The 13,438-nt window shown below is 40.2% G+C and overlaps 1 protein-coding gene across 1 annotated transcript in view; it reads left to right on the top strand.

Moving 5' to 3' along the window:
• Positions 1 to 12,554, top strand: part of CHSY3 (chondroitin sulfate synthase 3) — a 362,113-nt gene extending 349,559 nt beyond the window's left edge. Inside the window, exon 3 of the mRNA XM_056537288.1 lies at positions 9,334 to 12,554. Coding sequence (XP_056393263.1) covers positions 9,334 to 10,896 — 1,563 coding nt within the window. The 3' untranslated portion in view covers positions 10,897 to 12,554. The remainder of the gene's footprint in view (positions 1 to 9,333) is intronic.
• Positions 12,555 to 13,438: the final 884 nt, after the last annotated feature.

Below are 13,438 nucleotides of genomic sequence, written 5' to 3'. Positions count from 1 at the left end.
CTACTCAATAATGGTTAATAAGAGTTCCAAGGGAGTGTGAGCTTCAATTGTGATGGGATTTCAATTTATTTCTGTTATAAACAGATGTACTTCCTTTAGGACTTAAGATTACAACAACATCTTCAGTGTCTGTCTAGTCTCCTTGCTTAAATTAATTAACAAAGGAATATATACCTTAATATTAGCCATAATGTATCAGATAAATTATATGAGACGTTGTTGTGTAGGACTCTACACCACCATAAGCTTAACCTGGATGCTGACTTTCTTTTTTTGCTCGATATAATCTCTTCTTTGTTGGAATTGTTCAGATACCAGAAAATATCTGCCAGGGTCTCTTGTTTAGAACTTTTATTCTTGTTCCATTGACTTGTCTTGACCTGAAACCTCTGTTTACAGCCATGGAGAGGTATTATCCACATATTTCATATGCACATCAGTAGTTCTTAAAGAGAATCTGTCAGCTATATTAGCTGCAAAGAGCTGCAGCTGCCAGTGGATAGCTGTTAGGGTATAACAGCAAATTGTACCTTTCCTTGGCTAATATTGTTTGCCAAACTTTTATTTGCCTTTTTATTTCTTATCCAAGTGTTAAAGGGGTACTCCGCCCCTAGACATCTTATCCCCTATCCAAAGGATAGGGGATATGATGTCAGATCGCTGGGGTCCCGCTGCTGGGGACCCCGGGGATCGCTGCTGCAGCACCCCGCTATCATTACTGCGCAGAGCGAGATCGCTCTGCACGTAATGACGGGCAATACAGGGGCCGGAGCATCATACGTCACGGCTCCGCCCCTCGTGATGTCACGGCCCGCCCCGTCAATACAAGTCTATGGGAGGGGGCGTGGCGGTTGTCATGCCCCCTGCCATAGACTTGCATTAAGGGGACGGGCTGTGATGTCATGAGGGGTGGAGCCATGACGTCACGCTGCTCCGGACCCTGTATCGCCCGTCATTACGCACAGAACGAACTAGCTCTGCGTAGTAATGATAGGAGGGTACCGCAGCGGCGATCCCCGGGGTCCCCAGCAGCGGGACCGCGGCGATCTAACATCTTATCCCCTATCCTTTGGATAGGGGATAAGATGCCAGGGGCGGAGTACCCCTTTAAGGATGTGGACCAAGCTGCTCAAGTGCCACAGCCCGGCATGCCTCTTTGCTCATCCACACCTCCTGGACTCATGTGTAGTGCTCGACCCAGCCATCTTGACACTTGGTACAGTTTTCTTTTATACTCTTACTGCTATTCAACAGTATCTGCAGTTTTTAGCAGAAAAAATAGCTGAAAGATTTGCTATCACCTGTTTACTGCATGGAAACTATTCATATTTTTTTTTTATACATACTATCAGGGCAAACTATGTTACTGCTAGTGGGCCCTTGGAGAGAAGGGGTCTGGACCCATTTGGCCTAATTTTAACATAGTTTAAGGGTCCGTAAAGAGAGACACAAATACTTTGTTTCTGCACCATATTGGGGCCACATTTAGATTGTTGTTGTAGGACTCACTTTTCTATGTACAGTATGTTACTGAGTTATGAAACCCTGGTTGGAAAACACTAACATAGTGTACAACAGTAATATACAATAACTGGATCTGGACACAATTGATCTTTTTTTCCCAGGAGAGATAAAATGTTGCCTTGCATAAGACATGTCTGGCAGTGAGGTATTTCCTAAAATAAGCATGCACAGTTGGATCGCATTGTACATGTTTATGGGAAAGTCTTGTATCAACAATGTAAAGTTTTCTGACGTAGGTAACTATAGTAGACTGAGATTGTTTTCTTACATTGGTCCTGATTTGCTTAGCTAAAACCGACCAGTTTTTGTCTGGTTAGTTTGGCACAGAGTGTCTGTGACATGTTTGCACCAGTTTGTGCCAGTGCGCGACAGTGTGTGCCAGGAAACTCCGTCAAACCCAGAAAATGGTCTGCCACAAACGGGCGTGGTCAGCACAAAAGGGGTGTGGTTTCACAGCCCGACCTATTTACTGTTGAATTCACAGAAAATCCTGTGGATAAATGGCTGGAAATTTCCACCTAGAAAAAGCTGGTCAGAAAATTTTCCCATAGTAAATAGAGAGGAATTCTGCAAGTCTGAAACAACATTTCCCACTAGTAAAAACCCGACACTCTTAGTAAATGAGGCCCATTGTGTGTTATAGATCTCTTTACCTTGTGTTATTTTCCCCTTGCAGTACTCTAGATGATAATAGAGGAAGGTATAAACTATAATAGCTTAAAGTGATTTGTAATTATCATACATTTACTCCTTTCAGCTTGTATGCCTTTAGTTACATCAGGATGAAAAGCTTCCAGATTTTGTGTTGGTGTGAAGTATATATCGTACCAGCAATGTTTGTTCAAGCTCAAAATATTAATCTTTTGTAAGCAGTTCCCTGCCTCTAGTATGGATCTTTTTCTGGGCATGAAAGAAAATGTATTAGATGCTCGTAGCTTATGGATGAAAGAAAATATATTAAAGGGTTTTACAGGAATTAATAACACTGTTCTTAAAAGGTTTATCGAACCACTCTCTGCAACAGACTTAGAAGAACTCTCACTCCTTCTAAATATGGGCAAATGTTTATGGTGACACAACCAATTCTTTCTTTGAATATATGTTTACATAAATTAAGGAGACAAGTTCTCTACTGTTTGTAATACCCTAATGGGTATGGACCTGCTGTGCCACTTACCAGTTTGGCAATGGGCCAAACTTGGAAGCTGAGTCTAAGTATTCCCCTGGTATTCACCCTTTATCCTGCTCTAGGATGCAGAAGCTGAACTTCAGCTGCAGGGGAGATACCAGGTCACTAACACAACCCAATAGAGCGGCAGCTAGCCAGGCAGAATGACCCTGGTGCCAAACACTATGGATACAGGCATTAGGGGCAAGCTCATGCTGTGGATGGTATAGAACAGCAAACAGAGTTCAATGCAACAGAGCTGACTAGGTTTTAGTAGCAAAGCTAAATATCTCAGAAGCAGCCAGGTGGTGTTTAGCTACCTCAGTGTGCAGATGCATGGTCGGCAGTCTGGAACACGGGAACACAGTAGATCAATGAAGCAGTAGATACCCTTACAAGTAGTAAAATTACACCATTGCTCAGGCACCACAGAAAGAGGTGTCCTCACATATAGGTGGTTCCTGGCAGGGATTAGCGGAGGACAGAAATAAGTGACACATACAGACCCTTAAAGAAACAGCCTGTGCAAGCATGCAGCCCCTACGGGGTGCACCACAATCTGTTGCTGTCTTCAACAATACTAAGGGGGTTGTCTGTAGTTTGCAGCAGTGAGGAGGCACATTAAAGCATGTTAAATAACAGCTTCTGTGTAAAGCTGATTTATTCAAATCCCAAAACAAAGTTCATTTACCAAGATTGTGCAATATGTCAATATTTTAATGGTTTCCAACTAATTGTAATGCCAAACTTTTTTAGATGCCTCATAAATAAAAATCAACTTTACGAAAGTGGGATTAACGCAGTGAAATTAACCCCTTAAGGCCCACGGGTCTTTCCATTTTCCGTCTTTCGTTTTTTCCTCCTCACCTTTTAAAAATCATAACCCTTTCAATTTTGCACCTAAAAATCCATATTATGGCTTATTTTTTGCGCCACCAATTCTACTTTGCAGTGACATCGGTCATTTTACCCAAAAATTTACAGCAAAACGGGGAAAAAAAATCATTGTGCGATGAAATTGAAGAAAAAACGCCATTTTGTAATTTTTGGGGTTTCCGTTTCTATGCAGTAAATTTTTCAGTAAAAATTACACCTTATCTTTATTTTTTAGGTCCATACGATTAAAATGATACCCTACTTATATAGGTTTGATTTTGTTGTACTTCTGGAAAAAATCATAACTACATGCAGGAAAATGTATCCGTTTAAAATTGTCATCTTCTGACCCCTATAACTTTTTTATTTTACCACATATGGGGCGGTATGTGGGCAAATTTTTTGCGCTGTGATCTGAAGGTTTTAACGGTATCATTTTTGTATTGATCAGACTTTTTGATCGCTTTTCTTAAATTTTTTCATGATATAAAAAGTGACCAAAAATATGTTATTTTGGACTTTGGAATTCTCTTGCACGTACGCCATTGACTGTGCGGTTTAATTAATTATATATTTTTATAGTTCGAACATTTACGCACGCGGCGATACTGCATATGTTTATATTTATTTTTATTTACATGTTTTTTTTTAATGGGAAAAGGGGGGTGATTTGGACTTTTATTAAGGAAAGGGTTAAATGACATTTATTAACTTATTTTTACACTGCAAACACTGATCTTTTACACTGTTCACTGCAAAGCCATAGCTTTTCATTGATCAGTGTTACCAGCGGTCGATTGCTCAAGCCTGCATCTCAGGCTTGGAGCAATCAATCGCCGAAGGGACGCACCGGAGGAAGGTAAGAGGACCTCTGCCCGAGTCCTAGCTGATCGGGACACCGCATTTTCACTTTGGTGGTCCCGATCAGCCCCACTGAGCAGCCGGGAAGCTTTTACTTTCATTTTAGACAAAGCGTTTTGAATGCCACATCTGAAGGGTTAATAGTGCGCAGCACTGTGATCGCTGCACGCGTTATTAGCCCCGGGTCCCAGCTTCAGATACATGCTGGGACCAACCTGATATGACACGGGGTCACCGCGTGACCCGCGTTATATCGTGGGAGCCGGCCAATGATGTAAATATATGTCCTTGGTCATTAAGGGGTTAAACAAATCTGTCTACTCGTAAAGGACAAGCGAAAGAAAGTGGAATAATAAACTCAGTGGACAACATTTTCTATATTTATGGTTAATATCCTAAAGAAACAGAAATGTGTATGGACACCTCTTGATTCTCCCCTCATTGCCTGATGCTTTTGTTCTTAAATAGATAAGCTTACCCCCTTTCTTTTCAATAAAAACACATGTCTGCTTGGCCCAAAGAAATGTGTAACTGACAGCTATCTAATGTGCATGACCAGCTCAAGATGCTGCTATGATTGGGAAGAGAAGACTCTGACTGACATTCTAAGGAGGCCTTTGCCTATTATTTAGTGATAATGTGTGACTGCAATATCTGGAAAGTGAGTAAGAGAGCTAAGCCTGTTACTCTAGAGGCCATTTCAGAAAATATAATGCCTCATTGACAAGGTGGAAAGCTTGCGGAGTGTCCATCCGGAAAATATGAGCAGACAGTCTGCAAATAGCATGTTCTGCCAGTGCTAGGACTGCTTGGAAATGTGGTATCTCCATTTACAAAGCGGATTCTCCCGAAAGAATTGACTTGTAGCGGAAATGCAGGGCTGTGAAATCGGTAGAAAAATGTTCCGACTCCGCAGTTTTTGTACTTCCGACTCCGACTCCCCGACTCCGACTCCTCTGTATTAATATGCAAATGTATTTATAAACACTTACAGTTGAATCCAAGAAGCTGTTCCACCAAGTTCTTCTCAGCTCTTCTAGCAGAGAGAGGTAGTTGGGCAGAAGCTGCTGCCTTCTCCCTTTTGTGTGATGATCTGCTGCTGAAGATAGGGCAGGGGGAGGTTCCAGGAAGGGGCATTTATTATAAAACATGATTTCCCTAGTAGAATCCCATAGTCATGTTTAAAGTTTAAGCTAACAATCGGAGTTTACAAGTTTTTGTAGCCTTATCTGAATGGCAGCAGTTTTTCCAATGGTTTACAGCTTCAGTCTTGAACTATTGACCCTCCATTCCCTTCACTTATACAAGTGTCTCTAGTCCTGCAAAAAACATAATTAATTAATCCCTTATCAGTGAGAGTCTAGGTTACCCATGGGTTCCCTGTAACAGCAGAACACAACACTATGGAAAGTAGAAGTATTGCTGCTCCTAATTGTGAGTTGTGTGCCATATAGTGAATCACATGAAAAGCATGCTTCTTTACGGTCACTTGTGTTCGTTTTGCCGTCACGTGAGGTACTGCATGCATTGGTCTTTATTTTTACAATAGAGAAGTCATTAATTATAACGCTTTGTGAATTGTGACATTTAAACTTGCTTTTTTTATTCCAATCTAAATTTAGTAGGTGTCGGAGTTAGTGCATTCTTTGCTGAGTCCGACTCCTACTCCAGGTACCCAAAATTTCAACCGACTCGGACTCTGATTCCGACTCCACAGCACTACGGAAATGTGCACAGTGCAGCAAAACAGGCTTTGGCGGTAACTATGGTGCAAGGGTAGATAAAAGACACTATACAAGAGTCTGTAGCTGTCCCTTTGGTGTGTCATGTGGGGGATACTATTAGAAGGACCAATAGCTGTCATGCAAGTGCTGCTGTGGCTGTCACTGTTATTAAGTCTAAATCTCATAGTGTTTTATTGTTGTTTGTTTGAAACTATTGTGCAGCCCAAAACAAAACAGTAATCTAATAATCTGTGTAAATGTGATGATTTAAAAATGTGTGTCCTAAATACCTTTTCTGAAATGGCCACTGTCAGATAAAAAAAACGTTTTATATGTTGTACATCTTGGCAAAACATTAACCTTACTAATATACCACATAAGAAAATGTTATTTCCTTTATATAGAAATCATGGATTTTAAAATCTTGATGACTTTGTCTAAAGCACAGGCATGGACAAAGTACAGTAAATTAGGGTGAGCTAGCACTCCTCAGTCTGATAAGATAGGAGAGAGAGCAAAGCGGAGTACTATCAGATAGGAGAGAGCACAGAGGAGTACTATCAGACAGGGGACAGTATGGAGGAATACTTTCAGACAGGAGAGAACACAGAGGAGTAGTATCAGACAGGAGAGAGCACAGAGGAGTGCTATCAGACAGGGGGGAGTACAGAGGAGTGCTATAAGACAGGAGAGAACACAGAGGAATGCTATCAGTCAGGAGAGAACACAGAGCAGTGCTATCAGACAGGAGAGAGCACAGAGGAGTACTATCATACAGGAGAGAGCACAGAGGAGTCCTATCAGAAATGAGAGAGCACATAGGAGTACTATCAGACAGGAGAGAGCACAGAGGAGTGCTATCAGACAGGAGAGAGCACATAGGAGTACTATCATAAAGGAGAGAGGACTGAGGAGTACTATTAGACAGGAGAGCGCACAGAGGAGTGCTATCAGACAGGAGAGAGCACAGAGGAGTTATATCAAACAGGAGAGAGCACAGAGGAGTACTATCAGACAGGAGAGAGCAGAGAGGAGTTATATCAGATAGGAGATAGCACAGAAGAGTCCTATCAGACAGGAGAGAATACCGAGGAGTACTATCAGACAGGAGAAAGCACAGAGAAGTACTAGCAGATAGGAGAGAGCACATAGGAGTGCTATCAGACAGGAGAGAGCACAGAGGAGTACTATTAGACAGGAGAGAGCACAGAGGAGTACTATCAGAAAGGAGAGAGCACAGATGAGTCTTATCAGAAAGTAGAGAGCACATAGGAGTACTATCAGACAGGAGAGAGCACAGAGGAGTGCTATCAGACAGGAGAGAGCACAGAGGAGTACTATCAGACAGGAGAGAGCACAGAGAAGTACTAGCAGACAGGAGAGAGAACAGAGGAGTCCTGTCAGACAGGAGAGAGCACAGAGGAGTTCTAGCCCACCCTCACTTACTGAATTTTGTCTATGCCTGTGCTTCATCTTGGACAAAGCCATTATTTTATAAGCCATGATTTCTATAAAAATAAAATTGTCATATGAAGTATATTAGAAAGGTTAATGTTTTGCCTAGATGAAGAACATATAAAAAGTTTTTGTACCCAACAGTGCCCATTGAAGGGCCATTTCCCCTGGTCCCGACAAATGTTAATACACAGTGTGTGCCGGAGCCCCTCGCTGGTCTCCTAAGAAGCCATACCTAGAACAAGACACAGAGTCATTACATTCTATGGTTAACCAGTTTGGATATTACATTAGGGCTTTTGACAAGGTGCCAGGTTTTAGGTTTTTATCCCTGTTATATACTGTACCTTATAAGGTTAGGAACAAAGTATGGAATTAAGAAGTAGAAGATGCAATCCTTTCTGAGTTCGGTGAAAACTATTATACGTTTTTGTTTAGTTCAGGAGATTAATGTTTTGTGAGCTAAGTTTACAGAATGTGTTATTCTGACATCATGGATTACATTATTGAGATACTTTCATTAGCTACCATTGTTCTGTAAAAGGAACAAGTATAAACTAATGGAAGTTCTGGCTCTGAACTAAGAGTAAATGGATATATGCCTGAAAGAGTCTAAATGAAGCAGCTGCCTTCCGAAACAAACTGGAGTATCATGTAGATCAGAATCCAACTTGGACAATAATGCAGATATATTTATGTACTGCTTGTGAAGCTTGGAAAACTATGCAATTTCACCCATAGAGAAACTCACACATTTTACTACTGTAGAGTGTTTTTCAGTATGAGGCATTAGCAATGTGGTCACCAAGTGGGTGGGCAGGAAGCTGCAACATGGCATGAAGGGGACATGGCCTCCCTTTGTGCCGAATTAACACAAATCTACCAATAGTAGTAAAAATCTTTGCCAGCCCAAAATGGTGTAGATTTCTGAGTCTGCCACACAGGCTTATGCCCCTCAATAAATCCAGCATGGGTAAAAAGAGCCACACATACGCACCCACCAGTCTTGGTACATTCCCCCTCAATGTACACTCTCCCTCAATGTCCAAATGTTTAATAAAGTAGGGCCTAAATGCAGTGGGTGCTTTCATCAGATCTTCTGGGGAGCATAGAAATCTGACTATCGTTCTCTGCTTTGTGAGTTTGTGCAGATATTAAATATATATATATATATATATATATATATATATATATATATATATGTATATATATATATATATATATATATATATATATATATATATATATTAGATAGTGCAGCACTCCATGTAGTGAAACAATTGTGAAATTATTCCATCAAAAAAGTCTAACACTTTTTTTGATGGAATAAATTCACAATTTTTTCACTACATGGAGTGCTGCACTATCTATTATTTTTATGGAATTGGAGGGACCTTTGGACTGATCCTTTTTTAGTTGCCTGCACCCTGCTGTTTGCACATTTTTTCATTTATAGTGCTGTTGTGCCTTTTCTTTTGTATGTATATATATATATATATATTTTTTTTTTTTAACACATACACACACATATGTGTGTGTTTGTGTGTGTGTGTGTGTGTGTGTGTTAGAATGTTATTTTTATCTTACAATCTATAAATATATATGATCTTATTTTTACTTGCTTTCTTAAGCCATTCTGTTTTAAAGTCAAATATTATCTAAAACATTAACATATTTCTGTTCAGCTATATCAATATTACAGCTTTTATTTGTTTTTTTCCTCAGATGCAGCAACTATTCCATGAAAATTACGAACACAACAGAAAAGGATATATACAGGATCTGCACAACAGCAAAATTCATACGGCTATAACACTGCACCCTAATAAAAGGCCAGCATACCAGTACAGACTGCATAATTATATACTGAGCCGGAAGATTTCAGAATTACGCTTTCACACCATCCAGCTTCATAGGGAAAGCGTTTTGATGAGCAAGCTTAGTAACACGGAAATAAACAAGCTAGACCAGCAGCTTGGTATGATGCCATCTTTCAATAGATTTCAGCCACGGGAAAGGAATGAAGTAATTGAATGGGAGTTTCTTACAGGAAAACATATTTATTCAATGTCTGCAACTGCTCCACCATGCCAGAGCCTGAATAACCTTCTCAAGGTGTCTTTGGATGACACAGTAATGCAAGTAATGGAAATGATCAATGAGAACTCTAAATCAAGAGGAAGGTTAATTGATTTTAAAGAAATCCAGTATGGCTACCGTCGGATCCATCCTATGTATGGGGTAGAATATATATTAGATTTGTTGCTGTTGTACAAAAGGCATAAAGGCAGAAAACTAACTGTTCCAGTAAGACGTCATGCGTATCTACAACAGTCATTTAGTAAACCGTTTTTCAAAGAAGACGAAGAGCTAGATGTGCAGAGCTTTTTGCAGAGCATTAATAGTGAGGCGCAGTCTTTTTCATTTCTCTCTAATTCATTAAAAATGTTTTCTGCTCTTCATATGACTAAGGAAATGAAAGAAAAGAGCGACAAGAAAATACATTTCCTAGTTCCGCTCACCGGAAGGTATGATATCTTCACAAGGTTTATGGAAAACTATGAGAAGGTCTGCCTGATCCCAAAGCAAAACGTAAAGCTTGTCATCATTTTATTTGATTCTGAAACTAAGTCTGACTCCAACAAGCACATGGAACTTATGGCAGACTATCAAAGTAAATACTTACAGGCGGAAATGTCAATAATGAAATTGTCAGGACAGTTTTCAAGGGGGTTGAGCCTAGACAAGGGTTCTGCTCAGTTTGACAATGACACTTTATTGCTCTTTTGTGATGTAGACTTGTTGTTCACATCAGACTTTCTACAAAGGTGTCGTGATAACACTATTCATGGACAACAAGTGTATTACCCAATTGTGTTTAGTCAGTATGATCCAAAAGTCATATATGGAGGAAATCCTCCTTCAGACAGTAACTTTGTCTTTACAAAAAAAACTGGCTTTTGGCGAGACTATGGATATGGTATAACTTGTATTTATAAAAGTGACCTACTGAAAGTTGGTGGCTTTGATACCTCCATTCAAGGATGGGGCTTAGAAGACGTCGACCTATTTACTAAAGTCATATCGTCTGGTCTCAAGGCTTTTCGAAGTCAAGAAACTGGGGTAGTTCATGTTTTTCATCCTGTCCAATGTGACCCCAATTTAAACCCTAAACAGTATAAAATGTGCCTAGGTTCTAAAGCAAGTACATTTGCATCTGCTTCTCAGTTAGCAGAGATTTGGTTAGAGAAACATTTAGGTGTTGGATATAACCGAACGCACTCTTGACATGTCTACTCACTCCGACATCAAGAGGAGTTTACCTCATGCTGTAACTTTGTCATCATTGTCTACAAACTCCTCTTTGTCTTCCAAAGGATATTTGCTGTACACTCACATTGATAAAAAAAAAATAAAATAGACTGTAGTTTTTAGGAATATTTAAATTTCCTGCTGAAGATGAGGTTACTATTCCCATTTTTGTGTTGGAAATGAGTTACGATTTGCCAATGAGTACATGATCTCAAGGAGCACACTTCACAAGACTTCATCATACAACCAAGAAGACGGCTTTTAAGGGGGAATGGGATGTGATTTCTGTATTTTGTTTCTCAATGTGACCCAAATATTTGCTGGCAAAGGTACCACAAAAGTGCATTATGCTTCCCTTTGGGAAGAGACTTGAGTTTTATAATTTATAACTAAGACTTAAATATATAAACATAACTTTTGTTCATCTTTAGAATTTTTAATGTAAAAGATAACTATGATTGTATCTTTATTTTTAAAAACTACATTAGAAGACTCTTTTCATGAACGGTTGGTACTGGCTACCAAGGTCCAAAATGTCTTACTATGCGTCCATTTTTGAATGTGTTCCTCCTATAATAAATTGACTCTTTATTCTCCAGGGAATATAATAGCATCGAACTTTAAGTACTGAACATTCTAGAAATCATTTTCTAATACGTGCTGGCAAGAAGATGAATTGTATGAAAATTTGTATTTAAAACAAAGAACATTTAAACATATTTCCTTTTCTTTTCAAGACATAGGCAATTTTTTTTTACACAATTGCAACCACAAATATATTCCCATGAATTTCCTTGTGCTGTAAGAATTAATGTGACAAATTGCTGGATATTTAATGGTGCACTGCTGCTTAGATTTATGAAAACATTCGATTATCTTTTAAAGTTTCCCTTCCATTATGTATATGAATTATTGTATTAATGGATGGTTTGGGAAGATTACCAGACATTTAACATATGTAATTACCGTGTTAAGCAGACAAGACAACAGTAAGGAGTTTATTCTCCAACCCAATATGATAACAAAAGAAAAACAGAAAAAAAACTTGGAACTGTCTAAAGCTTTGAGTGTAATTTACCATAACTCTATACACTGAATGTAAAAAACATAATTTCCATATTCTGGTGCTTTATAACACTTCCCTCAGGACAGATTTCAAATCCTGTCAACAGCTGAATGGATTGTACATTCAGCAGCTGCATTGCTGATGCCTATCTGCAACCTTATACAGTATAGTAAATAGCACCTCTTCCAAGTGAACAATCAATATGTGTTTCTTACATTAGCCATGGTAAACAATACATTACTCAGCATTAATTCCATAGGCTGGATCATGTGTATAAGGACAGTGCAGTCATAAGATATACATGAATGGGTACTGGCCGAACAAGCTGGCATTGCCATGTGCAGTAGTGACAGCCATCAGGTGACGAACATGAAAAAGCTTGTTTATTGGCTGAACAGGCCATTGTGACTTCAAAAAAATAATTGCTCCTCAGCCTCACATCTCCCCATGTTATAGGGGATGTGTGGCTAATGAGAGATGGAAGCAGAGGATCGCATGAATTATCTAGCACTCTAAAATTTGTGTGGCTCTGGATCTAGCAAAGTTAAAGGGGTACTCCGGTGCTTACACATCTTATCCCCTATCCAAAGGATAGGGGATAAGATGCCTGATCGCGGGAGTCCCGCAGCTGTGGACGCCCGCGATCATGCACGCGGCACCCCGTTAGTAATCAGTCCCCGGAGCGTGTTCGCAGGGCCGGCGGCGTGTGACGTCATGCCCCCGCCTCCGTGTGACATCACGCTCCGCCCCTATCAGCTATAGCTATCACGCCCCCTCCCGTAGGCTTGCATTGAGGGGCGGAGCGTGACGTCACATGGGGGCGTGACGTCACACGCCGCCGACCTTAATCAGACCCGGAGCGAACACGCTCCGGGGACTGATTACTAACGGGGTGCCGCGTGCATGATCGCGGCGTCCCCAGCTGCGGGACTCCCGCGATCAGGCATCTTATCCTCTATCCTTTCGATAGGGGATAAGCTGAGTAAGCACCGGAGTTCCCCTTTAACAGTCAGAGTCAGATATGTTAACACATCTGACTGCGTACTCTGCTATATTTGTATTTGTATAGACTTGAGGTACAGATGTAGAAGAGTTAACATTTGAAGGCATAGCACATTAAATAGATGCATTAAAGGGGTATACTGGATGAAAAATAAATTCTGATTAACTTGTGCCTGAAAGTTATACAGATTTGTAAATTACTTCTAATTAAAAATCTTAATCCACTTCTTCCAGTACTTTTCAGCTGCTGTATGCTCAAAAGTAAATTGTGTAGTTCTTTCCAGTCCGACCACAATGCTCACTGCTGACACCTCTGTCCGTGATAGGAGCTGACAAAGCAGAAGCAAATGCCCATAGAGAACCTCACCTGCTCTAGACAGTTCCTGTCACAGACAGAGGTGGCAGCAGAAAGCACCATGGTCGGACTGGAAAGAACTGCACAACTTCCAT

Source organism: Hyla sarda, chromosome 1 (assembly GCF_029499605.1).
Source record: "Hyla sarda isolate aHylSar1 chromosome 1, aHylSar1.hap1, whole genome shotgun sequence".
NCBI lineage: Eukaryota > Metazoa > Chordata > Amphibia > Anura > Hylidae > Hyla > Hyla sarda.
This window is presented reverse-complemented; position numbering and strand designations above follow the sequence as displayed.